The sequence below is a fragment of the Clarias gariepinus genome, chromosome 18, assembly GCF_024256425.1.
Source record: "Clarias gariepinus isolate MV-2021 ecotype Netherlands chromosome 18, CGAR_prim_01v2, whole genome shotgun sequence".
In the NCBI taxonomy this organism is placed as follows: Eukaryota; Metazoa; Chordata; class Actinopteri; order Siluriformes; family Clariidae; genus Clarias; species Clarias gariepinus.
In genome coordinates this window covers 6,548,328-6,566,302 of record NC_071117.1, presented here as the reverse complement: position 1 = coordinate 6,566,302, position 17,975 = coordinate 6,548,328, and the positions used below count along the sequence as shown (strand labels likewise).

General features: G+C 40.8%; 1 protein-coding gene across 1 annotated transcript; it reads right to left on the bottom strand.

Annotated features, from left to right (window-relative positions):
• Positions 1-12,668: 12,668 nt before the first annotated feature.
• On the bottom strand, positions 12,669-13,695 carry LOC128507011 (adhesion G protein-coupled receptor E3-like). The gene is made up of 4 exons (XM_053477625.1): positions 13,539-13,695; positions 13,305-13,418; positions 12,930-13,102; positions 12,669-12,842 (listed from the first exon to the last, which is right to left on the bottom strand). The coding sequence occupies exons 1-4, from the start codon at positions 13,693-13,695 to the stop codon at positions 12,669-12,671; spliced, it is 618 nt and encodes a 205-aa protein (XP_053333600.1).
• Between the last annotated feature and the right edge of the window lie 4,280 nt (positions 13,696-17,975).

Sequence of the window (17,975 nt, the reverse complement as noted above, 5' to 3'; positions counted from 1 at the left end):
TCTTCAATGCCCTTCTCACCTCACTTTTACTAATATTTGCTACTTCCTGTTCCACAACACCCTCTTTCTACTCTTTGTTCTCTTTCGTTTTCCTCATTCATCATCTCTTTAAACTACTCCTTCCATCTTCCCATTACCCTCCTGGAATCTGTCAGTACATTTCCATCTCTATCTTTAATCACTCTAACCTGCTCCACATCCTTCCCATCTCTATCTTTCTGCCTCGCCAACCTGTACAGATCCACCTCACCCTCCTTACTATCCAATCTAGCATCAGAGGTGTCAAGTAACGAAGTACAAATACTTTGTTACCTTACTTAAGTAGAAATTTTGGGTATCTATACTTTACTGGAGTAATTATTTTTCAGCCGACTTTTTACTTCCCCTTTTTACATTTTCACGCAATTATCTGTACTTTCTCTCTCCTTACATTTTAAAAATAGCCTCGTTACTCCTATTTTATTTCAGCTTGTCATTTAAAAAACAAACAAAAAAACATCCGGATAAATCGCGCCATCCGGATGGAGCGAATTTGATTGTGGTTGGATGAGAAGTATAAACATACTATTCCGACACCCTATTGGTTGGTACGCGATCCATCGCACCTGCACATGACGTCACATCACACACGCCAGCAAGGACGTTTAAATAAAATAGCATTTTCAGTTGATAAGGTTGTGATAAGTAGATGAAGATGTCCGTGGTAGAGACTTAAGATTCGAGCGAAATCTATCACTTGGATTAATCATTCATTCTGACAGCACTAATGTTTATTGTAGACAACCATACAAGGGTAATTGTTACTAAGCCTGCCCTGGGTACACTCATTTTCTTGTATGTTGCCCTTACAGATTCCTGCAGCTAAGCTTGGATGTACATTTACATTCCAATAAAGGTTACTACATGCCTCTGAAGTTAGACTTTTTGCACCATTAAAATACTTATAGGCAACTAGTTATCATATCTTCTTTTCCATAAAACATGTTAATGCTCAGTAGTACACATATATGGTTCTTTAATGTATTTTCATTGTACTAAAATGCATTCTTTTTCAATTGCCATATACAGTATCCCAAATCACTATGGTCGTTAAAAAATACAACAAAAAAAAAACATATTTTTCTTTTTTTTTTATGAGGTGTTTGTGCAGTATATAGGCCTGTGGCACAGCCTAAGCTTTTATCCTTAATGCTTTTTTCCCCCTCACGTTACTTTTACTTTTATACTTTAAGTAGTTTTGAAACCAGTACTTTTACACTTTTACTAGAGTAAAAAGCTTGAGTTGATACCTCAACTTCTAAAGAAGTCTTTTTAAACCCTAGTATCTATACTTCTACTCAAGTAATGAATTTGAATACTTTTGACACCACTGTCTAGCATACAAGTCCTCATATGCGCTTTGTTTGGCCTTTGCCACCTATATCTTCACCTTATGCTGCATCTCCCTGTACTCCTGTCTACTCTCTTCAGTCCTCTCAGAGTCCCACTTCTTCTTAGCTAGCCTCTTTTCCTGTATACACTCCTGGACCTCCTCGTTCCACCACCAAGTCTCCTTGTCCACTTTTGCCTTACCTGATGATACACCAAGTACCCTCCTTCCTGTCTCCCTGATCACATTGGCTGTAGTTGTCCAGTCAACTGAAAGCACCTCCTGTCTCAACTCTTCCCTGAAGACCAGGGGCAGGGGTAGCTCAGTGGTTAAGGCATTGGACTATGGTTCTGAAGATCCCAGGTTCAAACCCCACAACCCTTGAGCAAGGCCCTTAACCCTCAACTGCTTAGATGTATAATGAGATAAAAATGTAAGTCGCTCTGGATAAGAGCGTCTGCCAAATGCCTAAATGTAAGACCACACAACAATCTTCCTTTCTCAGCTTCCACCACTTTGTCCTCTTTACCTTCCTCACCACCAGGGTTATTTTACACACCACCATTCTGTGTTGTACACTCTCCCCTACCAACACTTTGCAGTCTCTAATCTCTTTCAGATTACAATGTCAACACAAGATGTAGTCTACTTGAGTGCTTCTGCCTCCACTCTTATATGTCACCCTATGTTGCTGCCTCTTCTGGAAGAACATATTTACTACTGCCATTTCCATCCTCTTTGCAAAGTCCACCACCATCTGTCCTTCTAAATTCCTGTCCTGAAGACCAAACCTGCCCATCACATTTTCATCACTTCTGTTCCCTTCCCCAACATGTCCATTGAAGTCTGCACCAATAACCACTCTCTCACCTCTGGGGATGCTCTGCATCACTTCATCTAACTCACTCCAGAATGTCTCCTTCTCTTCTAACTCACATCCTACCTGTGGGGCATAGCCACTAACAACATTTAACATCACCCCTTTAATATCCAGCTTGATACTCATCAACCTGTCTGATACTCACCTTGATATTTCACCTCTAGAACATTCCTAACAAACTCCTCATTCAGGATAACTCCTACTCCATTTCTTTTCCTATCCACACCATGGTAAAACAATTTGAACCCTGATCCTAAGCTTCTAACCTTGCTACCTTTCCACCTGGTCTCCTGGATGCACAGGATATCCACCTCCCTTCTCTGCATCATATCAACCAACTCTCTTGCCTTTCCTGTCATAGTCCCAACATTCAAAGTCCCTACTATCACTCCTAAACTCTTGCTTTTCCTTTTCTCTCTCTGCTCTCGAACACGCCTTCCTCCTCTCCTTTTTCGACCAACAGTAGCCCAATTTCCACCGACACCCTGTAGGTCAACAGCACTGGTGGCGGTCGTTGTTAACCCGGGCCGCGATCGATCCGGTATGGGAATTATATATAGTGATTCGCATCATTGATTTGGCCAATGTTTTTACGTCAGATGCCCTTTCTGACACAACCCTCTGCATTTATCCAGACTTGGGACTGGCACAAGAAGACACTGGTCACCTGTCACCTGTAGACACCTGTCACCTGTATGCAGTTCTTTTTTTTTAATAGAGTGCTTACTAGTTTTTCTTTGGTGAGGAAGACTACCACTGCCTTGTTCATCTGGGAAGCAGAGTAGATATTTTCGTATCTGACCTGCTCTCCTACCATTAACACTATCTCTTCCACCTGTACTTCGTCCTCTGGCACGCACCCAACACCATGCTGGAGAGACAGAGTCTCCTTACCGGCCTTAGAGGCCATGGTGCCCTGCTCACTCTCTCTCCCTATAAAGTTTTTATGTTTTTGGTGCAAACATTCGCTGTGAGAAATAAAACACTTTCAATGTGCCATTATAGAAGATGATTAGTGTTGCTTCTAAATATCTTTTCTATACTATGAGGTAAACATACTGATGAATAAGCATGTGATAAAAACTCACCAGGGGGTCTATATCGGCCAGGAAAAGAGTTCTGATCAGGCTGAAAAGGTGAAACAGGAGAAGGTTTATACACAGGTTTATCAGAGCTGCGTTGGTCACTGGGTTTCGGGAATAAAAGCTGAAAGTCAGTATGGACAAGATCAGAAATATGAGTCCTACTATGAGAGCCACTGCAATGAGCATGATCATGACCCGGTCACTCTGCAAAAAAACAGTGCTTGTCATGAGTTAAAGGTACAGTAAAATAACTACTTTGTGCAATGTTAAAATATTTGTCCACTTTTGTTATTTTATTTTTGTGAAACTTATTTTTGTCATAAACATGCCACATGTCACATTTTACTCTGTGCTATATGATTTATTTATATTAGACTATATATATATATATATATATATATATATATATATATATATATATATAGTCTTATGCAAATGTTTAGACACCCCTTGATAAATAACAGATTTTAATTGAAAAGATGTTAACGCAGTCTCTCTTGGAAATGGAAAAAATGCACAATATTTTCAGCAAACGTTGATGCATAGTTACTTTTTATGTCATGCATTGAACAAAGATAAAAACCAAAAACATTACATGTTGGTGGCCTGGCAAAATATCATTATTCTTGTACGAAGTAACAGATGCTTTTTATAGTCAGCTAAAAGTCTTTTAATTCTCGTACTTTTTCTCCCATTTTTCCTTGCAAAAGGCGTCCAGTTCTGTAATATTCTTTGGTCGTCTTAAATGCACAGCTCTTTTAAGATCTACCCACAAATTTCCAATGATGTTTAAATCAGGGGACTGTCATGGCCATTCCAAAACCTTCAGCTTGCGTCTCTTGAGGTATTCCATATTGGACTTCGAGGTGTTTAGGATCATTGTCCTGTTGTAGAAGCCATCCTCTTTTCAGCTTCAGCTTTTTTACAGATGGTGTGATGTTTGCTTCCAGAATTTGCTGGTATTAAGTGGAATCCCTTCTTCTTTCCACCCATGCAAAGTTTTTTTTTGCCACTGGCTGCAACAAAACCCCAAAGCATTATAGATCCACCCCCATGCTTAATAGTTGGCAGCATGTTCTTTTCATGAAATGCTGCTCCTTTTTTTCTCCAAACATGCCTTTGCTGATTGTTGCCAAAGAGTTTTATTTTAACTTCATCAGTCCACAGCACTTGTTTCCAAAACACATCAGGCTTCTGTCATGAGTAGCCTGCGCGAAAGCACTATGGGAAATGATTCCTCGTGACCGGTAGCACGTGTATATTATATATGCCAATATTTTGACATGTATAACCTCAGGCAGGTGACGTCAACCGATGAGGTGCACCTGGAGGTTATAAATAGGCATGAACCGGAAACACCCTCAGATCATTTTCTCTTCAGGATCCGTCTTGTGGTGTGTGCGGTGTGTAAGCAGACTTTCAGGGAAATAATACATTTATTTATTTACTTACCATGGCTGATTCTTGCAGGAAATGCATTTATCCGTGTGAGAGGAGTCTCCCGGACGGCGATTTCCACGCCGTCCTCGTGTTTGAGGGAGGATGTGAGCATTGCGATCTCCTCCCTATTAAAGTCCTTCGTGCTCGGCTCGCCTTCTTTAAAACGGAACTATGAGCCGCAGCGCATTCCTGGGGCTCGCGTGTTGATTTGGTGGAAGTACAGCAGAGCAAGTTTTCTCTTGCTTTTTCGCCGAATCATGTGCCGTTGCTGCTTCCTTCTCAAGCGCGCACCGGCTCCTCTTGTGAAGTAGTGGAAGAAATTTCCTCTCTCGCTTCCGCAGACCTGGAAACTATTGCTTCGGAACGCCCCTCCAGAGAGAAGCAGGCGTTTCAGGAGCTATTAGAGGTAGTGACATGCGCTGTCGAGCACTTACACCTCGAATGGCCGCGGGAGCAAGACTCCCCCAAGCGGTTGAAACTAGATGACAGGTTTCTGTCGGGTGGCCGGAGGGAGGAGCCTCATCGGCGCTCCCTCCCCTTTTTTGGTGATCCCCATGACGAATTAATGACGAGTTAATGGGCAAGGCCATATTCATCCCGTGTGTTTGTGCCAACGACATCGATGTATTCTAATGTCGTGGGTGCAAATACACATGGTTATACGATGATGCCCCAGATAGAAAAGACACTTGCGGGCTATCTCTCTCCTGGGACGTCATCCTCCCTGGAAAAGCCCACGCTCCCCTCCAAGCCATGCAGATTGACATCTTCTCTGGTGGGGAAGGCTTTTCAGGCAGCAGGTCAGGCTGGTTCTGCTTTGCACACCATGGCGGTCCTACAGGCATAACAGGCGAACTTGCTAAATGACTTGAGCACCGGCGGGGTTGCTAACGAAACGCGTTTTTGGAGTTACGCCGAGCCACAGACCTGTCTCTTAGGGCAACCTAGCAGACGGCCCGTGCTATTGGCCACTCCATGGCTGCCTTGGTGGCTACAGAGAGACATCTGTGGCTTAATCTTACGGGCATCAAAGACAGGGACCGTGCTTTCCTTCTTGACGCCCCTATCTCGCCTTCCGGACTGTTCGGTGACGCTGTCACGACCGTCATGAACACGTTTCGGGACGCAAAACTCCATGAGGAAGCCTTTATGAGGTTCCTTCCCCGCCGTGCTCAACAGGCGGAGTTGTTGGCCACCCAGATCCGCCCAGCTCTGGCCTCCCAGAGGTTCAAAGGGAGAGTGTGGCGGGCCGAGCGTCCCCGCGTGGAGATCGGGGTGGAGCTCGCCGCGCTTTACAAGCCGTCACGAGGAGAACGGACCTGAGGACCATGTTAAATGAGAGGAGAAAGGCCTCAGGACCGTGACGGAGTGTCGAAGTTCGTGCACCTTTTAGAGAGGCTGGCAGCGGGGAACCTACTGCCAGCTATGTCTCTTTAAGCACGAGGCACTATGGAAGACCACCACCCTCAAAGGAACCAGTGTTTAATTCCCGCCGCCACTGGTGTATCGGGAGACAGCGGTTTCCGACAAAGTGTTAGGTGCTCGGTTCCCTCCTGTCGTGTTTTCAGGACACCGAACACCTAACAGCCACCACCATCACCACCACTCCTCTGCCTAGCTGAGCGAAAAGCTACTGCTCCTTTAGAGAAGCTGGCAGCGTGAAAGCTACTGCCAAGCATGTCTCCTGGGCTACAGAAATCAGTCATTGTGTTTCTACGGCGTGGGTTTCCACCTCCGTGAAACCACGGTGAGCACCTCTGTTAATTCAAATCACAGGCTGGCTGGCAAAGGGGGCCATAGCGCATGTTCCCCTCCCAGACGAAGCCGTCCGGCACCAACATGTCGCCCTAGCTCACCTATCTTTTTCTTTAGAGTGGAGTTCTAACGCCACAAAAGCGTTTTCCTTCCTAGACGAGGTATGAAGTTGAGTGTCATGCGGAATCCGAGCGCAATGCGGGCACAGCTGTTTCCTGCGTGCGCCGAATTCATTATAGCACTCTAAAGGAGTATAAGCTAGGCCAGGTGGTAACATTACCGCTCCCAGAGTGGTTTCAGTGGTGGCTAAGTGCCGGGGGATTTCATCTAAGGGCCAATCCCCAGAGGCAACAAGGGTTACACGCCGGAAGCTTCGTACCCTTTTTATGTGGTTCAGACCCTCGTCCTTGATTCTGGGTCCCACTCTAGGTCCGTGCTGTCGTCGCAAGCGGCTAACGGCAGACGTTTTTACCTTAGGGGCCGGAGCGCGGCCTTAGATGGTCGCCCGGCCCAAGGGATCTGGAGAGGTCATCTGCTCGTGTGGCACATCAATTGCCCCGAAACGATGACTCTATTTCTGGCCCTGAAATACTCCCTCCAACAGTCAGGAGGTTATCATGTCCGAGCGTGGAAAACTACAGCAGTCTTGTAAATATTGCCTGGGCAGACTAAGCTTGCGCCGCTAAGAAGACTAGCGCACTAGGTTCTGCTTTGAGGACAGGACAAATTCTGTCCCTCAGGATCATTTACATTCTAGGACATGGCGAAACATGCAGACCCAGTCCACTGCCGAACCGCTTCAGTGCTGGAGCTTCTGCAAGAAAGTTGACCTCAGGCTTTTGCCCTAGTACACTCAGAACATACGTAGCCGCTTCTCGCCTACGTCCTGACTGATGGGGCTGGTGGAAAGCACCCCTTAGTTGCAGGCTTATTCACGGGCCTCATCAGCCTTTCTATTGTGCTTAGGCTTTGCCATTGGCTAGCTAGAGCTATTCTGCATCCTTACCTGACTATCTTCCGCAGTTGTCTTTGAAGCTTCTGTTCTCCGCCGTTACAACTACGGAGCAGTAAGACTTCATTAACTGTGTCTAGTACACCACCGCACTAGCCAGTGGCGTAAATCAGAGCAGATTTCATATGTCTTGGGGCCGCAGCCGAAGGGCAGCCGCCATTAGATGAGTCGGGTTAGAGATGCTAGTGCCCTAGCCTAGGAGGACAAGAGAAATTCTTTCCTTCGGGATCCTTTACATTCTAGCCCAACTGTCTTCCACAGTCGAAGCCTTCTGTCCTCCGCCGTTAGCTCCGGAGCAGTAAAGACTTCATTCGCTGTGTTTAGATTTGTCTTTCTGACCAGCATAGAAGCAGTTCTCTCTGAGAATTTTCTTGGTCTTCCAGATCTCATCTTGTCCTTCACAGTTCTCCTGAACTGGCATCTCTTAACTACATTTCTCATGCTCTAAAAACTGCTGGGTTAAATGACAACCCAAGTTTAACCCAGCCGCTGGGACACTATTGGGACAGAACACACGCTGGGTTGTTTTGACCCAAGTGCTGGGTTTAACCATTTAACCCAGAATTCTGGGTTGTTCATCTGACCCAACCAGTGGGTAAAATTGACACTCTTGCTGGGTTAAATGTTAAAGTGCTGGGTCATTTTATTTGACCCAATCAGTGGGTCCTCCTAGCCTAGGAGGACAAGAGAAATTCTTTCCTTCGGGATCCTTTACATTCTAGCCCAACTGTCTTCCACAGTCGAAGCCTTCTGTCCTCCACCGTTAGCTCCGGAGCAGTAAAGACTTCATTCGCTGTGTCCAGCTCATGCTCTTCAATTTACAGCGCACCTCCGCATTAAGCCAGGGCCGTAAATTAGAGCAGAATTTAGAATTTAGTTTCATACGTCATGGGGCCGCGGCCGAAGGGCAGCTGCTATTAGACGAGTCGGGCTAGAGATACAAGTGCCTAAGCCTATGAGGCGCGTTGCACACCTCGCCTCTAGTGATTAGGGCCCATTCGACCAGGAAGCTTGCCTCATCAACTGCTCTGGCAAGAGGGGCTTCCAGTACGTTATGCGGCAGGTTGCCTTTCCGCAAGACATCTGTCAGGCTTCATGGTTGGGATGCCAGGCTCATTGGGCCTCGAGTCAGAATCCCAGAATTATGTCTAAGACTCCTTGCGGGTACTGTGCACACTACACAACCCTGGGGGTCCAGACACTTGCAGTGCAGCGGAGTGGGTATTCTCGTTCCCATAGCGCTTTCGCGCAGCATCTAGTGTAGCTTTTGAAAGGGAACGTCTCGGGTTACTTTGCTGTAACCCTGTTCCCTGAAAAAGCTCGAACGAGATGCTGCGCTCCAATGCCGCACTGCATGCGTGACTGGACATCCTTCAGACAAAATTGACCTGAGGGTGTTTCCGGTTCATGCCTATTTATAACCTCCAGGTGCACCTCATCGGTTGACGTCACCTGCCTGAGGTTATAGATGCCAAAATATTTGGCATGTTTGACACACGTGCTTCGCAACCGGTCACGAGGAATCGTTTCCCATAGCGCTTTCGCGCAGCATCTCGTTCCCGCTTTTTCAGGAAACAGGGTTACAGCAAAGTAACCCGAGATGTTCTGTTGCATACTTCTGATGTTGGATTTTTTGATGGGGACGCAGGTAAGGTTTTCTTCTGCTGACTCTTCCATGAAGGTCTTGTGGAACGGTGCACCACCACTCCTGAGTCTGCTAAATCTTCCTGCAGGTTTTTTGCAGTCAAATGGGGGTTTAGATTTGTCTTGCTGACCAGCATAGGAGCAGAATTCTGGGTTGTTCATCTGACCCAACCAGTGGGTTAAATTGACACTCTTGCTGGTTTTAATGTTAAAGTGCTGGGTCATTTTATTTGACCCAATCAGTGGGTAAAATTACATTCCATTTAATTTATTTAAAAAAAAAAGTACACAACTTCACTGTAACGGGTTTGACCCTTTTTTGCACAGATGGCACCGAAAGAAAGCACAGACACAAGGTGAGGTCTTACGAGAAAAGGGTTATTTATCTAGGGAAAAAAATGGGTTAGGAAAGGGCTAAATGAGGGATAATAAAGAGAAAGAGAAGAGACCTCCTAGCTTGCCGCTTTTCCGCGTTTTGCATGCGCATCACATTCTCCGCTCAGTATCCCAACAGACAGACCCCGAGCTACACTCCCCGCTGTGTGTTATAGCACGGGGAGAAGCCTGGGATCATTAAAGAAAATAGCTCACCAGCAGTGCATAATCCCGCAGCCTCACTCCTTCGCACACCTGCAGATAGGGGACGACCACCTATCTAGTGAGCTTCATAGTGAGCTTTAGAGCGACATTGATTTGGGTGCAGGCCCATCACAGGCGCACGCCGTGACACTCACATAATGTAAATGTATTGTTTAATTTGAAATGCGCATTTAATACAATGTTTAAACACTTTTTATATAGAAGTTTTCAATACAAATATTATAATGCCCACATGACATCAAACATTCCCCATCTTAATATTTTAACTATTACTATTTCATTTCCTTCAAAATTACTTTTTTAAATATTATTGATTTAATGTGGGGTGAAAAAAATTGTTGTCCTCAAAAATTAACAGATGAGTACTCGTGTCCACCAATCTGTATGCTGGAGAAACTCCCAAGTGGAAAGACACTGCTTTCTGTAGTTAACATCAAAGACAAAAAAATCCTTTAAATCAAACATTGATGGCCTTCACCAAAGAGTCTGCATCAATAGCATTGCCTCCAAGAATGGGAAAGGTCAGTCAGGTCCCTCTTGTCTCATCCTCAAGGCATAAACCATGGAACAATGCTCTAGATATCTCTATATTTTGCAAATATCATTTCCATCATTCTCACTTAAACAACTCTTAAAACTACACTTTGTGACACAACAACAGTAATATTTCAAATATTTTGCAGGCTGTTGTTTGGAGAAACCAGATAATAAAGAATAAACCAGTTGTTGGGTCAAAATAACCCAACTAGGTGTTCATTTGTAAATGACTCACTACATTTCATTTGACCCAACATAGAGCAACCCAAAAATGTGTTTAAAGTACCTAAAATAACCCAAAATTTTGACCGAGCATAAACAACCCAACAATGTGTTTACAGAAACAACCCAGAATTTTGTAGAGTGTACTGTGGAAACCGCAAGCTGACAATGCTTTGCTATCTTCTTGTAGCCTAGGAGTCTTACACAGCTGCTTAGAGGAGCCCATAGTTGTTGAGTGTCTGCAAGTGTGTGTACAGGGTTTGAATAGTCAAAGTATTTGTAAAGCTTTAAAATTGGCATTTCCTGATGACAGCCGTTGCCATCATTCAGATCTAACTAGCGATTAATGTCGTAAACCTTGTAAAAAGAATCCGAGACTCTGGAACTCTTAGAATGCCCAAACCTTTGCACAGTGCCATAATAATGTTTTTATTTATTTTTTTTTTTGTTCAATTTATGGCATAAGAAATAACGAAATATTGTATTTTTTTCCATTTTTAGGAGAGACTGTGAACATCTTTTCAATAATAAAAAAAACAAATTCAGTTATTTATCAAGGGGTGTCTAAACTTTTGCATAAGACATGCATAAGATATATATATATATATATATATATATATATATATATATATATATATATATATATACTTGTGGTACCTTGGATTATGAACATAATTCATTCCGGAAGTGGGCTCATGTTTTAAAATACTCGTAAATCAAATTTTCCTATAAGAAATAATGGAAACTAAAATTATTCGTTCCACAGCCAAAAAAAAAAATAAAAATAAATACATAATAAAAGTAAAAATAAATCCAGACAGATAAGTGTTTTCGTTTATGCATGCAGGCGTTGTGTGTGTACGTGTGTGTGTGTTTGTGGTTGTGTGTGAAGCTAAAATAAGAGGAAAAGAAATTAGCCCCTCCCTCTCCCTCTTCTCGTCTTACACAGTAACTGTTCTTCTTCTTTTATTTGAGTTTTTTACACACACACACACACAAACACACACATTAACAGAAAGACTGTTTTATCAAATAAATCAGCAAGGAACATCGCTAATAACTCTCGCGAGAGCGCAAACTAACAGAATCACTGCTGTAAAGTACAAATAAAACAATGAACCTGCACTTTCCCTTTGAAAAGAATCGCGACAGAGCAATGTTTCCATAAGAGAGAAAGAGAGAGAGAGAGAGATAGAGAGATAGAGAGTGTGTGTGTGTATGTGTGTGTGTGTGTGTGTGTGTGAAGGCAAAAGGAGGAGATTGTGTGTGTGTGTGTGTGTATGTGTGTGTGTGTGTGTGAAGGCAAAAGGAGGAGATTGTGTGTGTGTGTGTGTGTGTGTGTGTGTGTGTGTGTGTAGGGGCGCGGTGTCCAATGACACATGCGCAGACAAAGTACAGGTTGACACAGAGAGGGAGAGAAAATTTATAAGTACTTATGATAAACAGTACACGCACGCTGTACACACACATACAAACAAAATAAAATATGTTTTAAGCGCACACACACGGTCACAGTGTTATAGTAAACAGTACACACATACACCGATGTTGATTATACCAGTAAGAGATGCGCACTAAGGCCTTGTTTACAAGGCAGTTAAAATCTAGTGTTTTTCTGGCGTTCGTAGCGTCCGGTGAGCGCAGATCAAGCGCCGAGGGTTTTCTACATTTTTACATTTCAATTTTTTCCCCTTCCAACAGGAAGATTGATGTCTAATATAGCAAAATGGTCCATACTAAAAAGAGGCACCTCAAATAAAACGACAAGGGCTTTCATATCCAGTTCCCGACACTGCCTCCACAGGTTAACACACAAACTACAATTTGGGCTGAAGGCTGGCATTAGATAGAGCCAAACGAACGCCAGTGTAGAAGTCAATCGAGTATCACTACAGGTGATCACGTGATGCTTGGTGTCAAAACAAGACGTTGATGCGTGAAGTATCATGCGTGATACATGATACTTGGTACTCGTAAACTAAGACTTGTTTAATTTATTAAAAAATCTTTGCTCGTCTTGCTGAACACTCGCAAACCGCGTTACTCACAATCCAAGGTTTCACTGTATATTGATATATACATAAACAATAAAAAAAAAACAGGGTGCCTAAGAATTTTGCACAATTATCTTACCCTGCATTGGTCGGTCCGCATGATGAGAGCAAAAGTAGACAGCTGATCACAAGAGCACACTGTGTGAGTATTGTTAGTCTGTATGATGTTACAAATGTTTTCCTGGAGAGTAGCTGTGTCTTCATCCCAATTCACACAGGAGAGGATGCCTTCAGGGTCTAACTTCTAGTTGGATAGAAGAAAGAGAGCAAAATGAAAATCTGAAAAGCAAAAATTAAAAAAATAATCCTTGCTTAAGAAAAGGTGACATACACTGATATGTTTGAAGGTGATGTTGACAGCGTTGGTGAGATTTGTGTTGGTGGTTTTGAGAAGTGACACAGACACCACGGTAGACATCATGGTATTATTTGTGTTTGTACTTGTCTGAAAAGTGGGTTTCAGGAGGTTTCCCAAGTTGGTGTAACTCAGGAAAGCCACAGCAGCTGATTGTGATGTCATAACAAAATCGAATTGAGTGTAAAAAAAAAAAAGGTACATATGAAAAATATTTAATTTATAATAAGAGTTCTTCAACTTTTAGAACATGAATGATGGTTTCCAAAAATTTGTTATATATATTTAAGCCAAATCATGTTAACATTTATTCAAACGCAATCTTAAAATGTGAAAGGTTTACTCCCTTACTGTTGTTGTTCTTTGAAATATGGACAAGATCAATATCCATAAAAGCATTTCCAGTACCAAATTGAGGAATTTCAGTGATGAGGGGATTCGATCCAGCCATCAATATTTCAACGTCTAGAAAAAAATAAAGTTAGTGAAGTTCTAGCTTGCTTATGTTAGAAAATAGTTTACACTAAAAGTGTTTAAACTGTAGCTGAGATACTCCGGAATTTGCAAAGTTGACAGTTGACATACCCAAATTTGGGAGAGACAAGCTGATGTTGCTGGAGTTGTTACTTGTCGTCACCAGTGTTGCTACCAGTGTTTCACTTACTTTTAATACAAGATTTGCATATTGTATTAAATAATTTTGGTCAAGAACGCTGGCTATTACACGGGTTGTTAGAGTCATTATGATCTTTAGATAATTTTCCACAATCTAATCAACAACCAGAGAAGTTCCCATGAGTACACATGCAAGTTCATATGTAGTGGACAGAATGGTTACTGTCTAAAACACCAGACAATACTTACAATTGGGAAATAACACCATCAATGTGTCTTACCTCTTGTGATAATTTCTCAGGTATGTTAACAGGTATTTGATGCAGGAAATTTTTTGCACATGGTCCTGTCAAATAACCCTACATAAAATAAAGTCATATCTGTAAACACTAGTATGCCATTAGGATAAAGTTATAGAATAAAAAAAGCTGAAATTATGTAAAAATTTTGTATTAGTTTTTGTATCATGAAAGCAATTGTTTACGTTTACAAAGCTCCAGCTCATTTTACATGAACCACTTCCTAAAGTGGCATGCTGTTAAAGATGTTAATAAATAAATGAAATACTTCATTTTCTTTTTTAGAGAAAGTCTTGGAGTTAGATTGTATTATCACAAACCAGTGTATTATATTATTTATTACACTTAATGTCATATAAGCTGTATTGTATGAAAAAACAAATCAAGATTAAATATTGATACATAATTAAACATAATTAAGTATTTTTGTTTGTCTTAAGTCAGGAAACATTAAGGAGGATTAAATTAACAACACAATGACATATTACTATACTAGCCCGAGGGGAAAACAAAAGAACTGTATTTCGGTAACAAACTGGAATGGTAAGATTCCCCAAAATTTAAGGTCTTCATGTTCTTATTAGTTATGACACTAATGACCAGTGGTAACAAACAGAAACATTGCCATGTGACAAACTGGACAAGTCTAAGAGCACAACCGCAAATGTGGTATTGGTCTTATACAACATTTCCACAAAGACCATTTATTATCATCAAATTATGATTTGTTTGTTTATTTAACCAGTTTACTCCAATAAGACAAAGCTTTGGTTTTAATATATACTGCTTTTTATAATAAGCAAAAATTTTTTTTTTTTTTTTTTATTAATAATTTTTTTTTTATGCTGAATATTTTAATTGAAAACATGACTTTCCTGGTTACATGGACTAATGTATATATGCACAATGGGTATACAAATCTCTTACAATGCATGGATCAGTCTGCATGATGAGCATGATGGAACCCACACGATCACATGAGCACACAGTGTGACTAGTGTTGGTCTCTGTGATATTACACATATCGCCTTTCCATGTGTCTCCTTCCAAGTACATACAGGAGAGTATGTATTCTGGGGCTAAGTCCTGGCCAAAATTAAAGAAAAAAAGAACAAGAATATGTAAAGTTATTAACTCATTGATCTTCATGGGCACTTAATAATAATAATGATGATGATGATGATGATGATGATAGGGTTCTTGAAGCAGGCACACTAGGTGCTAGACACAACCAACTGGGATATTTAATTATTATCTAGGAAAAACTGGAGAAAATCCACATGGACACAGTGAGAGGATGAAAAACACTCTACAGCCTGTAAATACCTGAGTAATCAATCCTGGACCCTGAAGCTAGAAACATATCCCTGAAACAATACTCATTGAGACATATTTCTAAACTTCTAAGACCAGACAATCAGAGATATTTTGTGATTTTTCTTTATATTTTAAATAAGAAATAAACAGAATGATTTACACTCAGTAAATTACACTTGATTTACACTTAGTTATTCTATAGCATTTATCCTGTACAGAGTCATGGAAGGCCTCAAGCCTATTTCAGGGGACTCGGACCACTAAGTGAGGGACACCCTGAATGGAATGCCAGTCCATTGCAAGCAGTCATACCCTAACTAAAACACTATGGTAAAATGGCAATTAGTTAAATCTCCATGTCTTTAGACTGTGTGAGGAAACCAGAATACCTGGAGGAAACCTACCAAGCATAGGGAGGACATGCAAACTCCACACACACATACGCAGGGTGGGACTTGAACCCTTGACCCTGGAGGGGCTAACCACCTTAATGATTTAAAATTTTTAAATGATTTAAAATTTTTAAATGTTTATAACAATGTAAATGTTTATTATTTACAATATTTAATATTTTGCAGTATTTCTAGGCACCTACTTATATACATTACATTGGCCATGTTAACTGCTTTGTATAAAAAGGTCAGATTTTTTATTTCTTTTCAACAGTTATGTTGAAATGTGTGTTGGGCTTGTACACAACCATGTGGGGTCCACACTAGTTCTGATGCACACTATCAATAAAGCAAAAAGTGGATGTTCCAGATATCAAGAAACAAGTAAGTTGTTGTCCATAATATACAGTTGTGGTCAAGAATATTAAAGCTATATATTCCATGTTTTCTTCCTAGTGATGTTGCCAATTAGTTCTAGCATATTTGGCTGAAGAGCTGTGCAAATTAACTGAAAAATGAATGAAAAACTGTTTATGTGACAATTGTGTACAGCATCTGGAGCCATGGCCTGATCATCTCCAGACCTAAACCCAACTGTTGAATAATGGTGAATAAAATAGGGACAAAAGGGTCAAAATCTATCTTCTGTAAATTATCATTAGGAAACAGTGAAGTAGTTATGGATCAAGTGACACCAGAGTACTGAAGATGACTTTCTGACACTTCGCCCAGGTAGATCCAGCATGTTTTGATGAATAAGGGGAATCACATAAGATATTGATTGTTGTAGAGCAATTTCATTACATAAAATAACAAATAATTTGAATTAATTATTTTAATTAATTAATCTTGATTGGCATTATTTGCAAATATTGAGAATGCCATTAAAACATTGAATCTCACTTTTGTCTTAATGTGTTTGGCCACCACTCTACATAATTTGTATTGAAAGTTGTTATATTTATTTAGAAAAGAATAATAAATAGATTACTTTGGCCTAATGCTTTCACATTATTTGTATCAAGACTTTAATGAAGAAGTAACTTACTTGGATGTGCTTAAGGGTGAAGTTGACAGGTTCAGTTAGGGTTTTGTTTTGCGTTTTGGGAAGTATGGCTGACACCACTACGGACATCACAGTTTTATTTGTGTCTGTAAATGTTTCGAAGTTAGGGTCTAGGATGCCTGCTATGTTTTTGTAGCTTATGAAGACCACAGCAGCTGATTCTGCAATACAACAGGTTTGAGGTTTAAATAGTGTTCTTTAATTATATTAAAATTTTAAATAGCATTTTGTCAATGCAGATAGTAGAATTGTAAATGGGAGGATTTGGTGGTGGTGGTTATTTTAGGAACGCTTTGGCTAATATATCATTTATTACTATATTACTAAAATTCCTCATTTAAAACAAGTAAAACTCTGTCCAGTCCTTATTGGTATATACAGCAGTTGGTTCTGACCGAGCAATCTGATTAGATGAGAGGCATTACATAAGTGGAGATAATAGTCAGTAACTGCACATGGGACATTTAATTAAAAGGATCACTTGCATCACAGACCTACTTTTTGTGCAGTTATGCAGTGTAATTAATTAGTGTAATTAATGCATTCATATGCATTAATTACACTAACTGTTTATCGGAAATAGGTAAAAGTAGGTCTGTACTGTCCATAGTACAGAAAACACATCTGATTAAAAAAATAAATAAATCATTAAAAAAACATTTTGACTTTGTGTTCTTTTATTTATGGCTACAAAGCTAACTGGCTTCTAACACAAGGCTGAATCTCAAATCCCTATCTAACCCTGATCAAGGACGCTACTTGGTGTGTAGGACAAGGGATTGTTCCACCAACATTGCTCACTACTGGTTTATTTACTGGTATTTAGGATTCAACACCGGATCCCAGATATTCTACAGCAGAATAAGGAAATATAAAGAGAAACTTATAAGATGTACAGGACTGCCCACCACCAGGATTGCTACAAAGTACTGGTAAGAATTTAAAACAACTTTCACAACTTTTAATTACACTGACTGTCGGTTGCTAACTGTTGCAGTTAGTTAGTTCTGCCAGATGCAATAGGATATATGTTGGCAGAACAAAATAATTGGTTAAATAAATAAACAAATCATAATGTGTCAATAATAAATGTTGTTTCTGGGACTATTGTCATTATGCTGATATTCATCACAACACCACTTCCTCTTATGTGATATTGCTTTTTTTTTTTTTTTTAAATATACCTCAGGCAGGATGAAAGAAATGTTTTCAAACATTTGACCTTGCTGTGACCTTGACTGTTTGGGTGCGTTCTAAAATTGAATGAGTTAATTTACTGGGAAAAATGATAACCCCCATATAAATTCTACAGCATGCCAGATAAGTGTACATC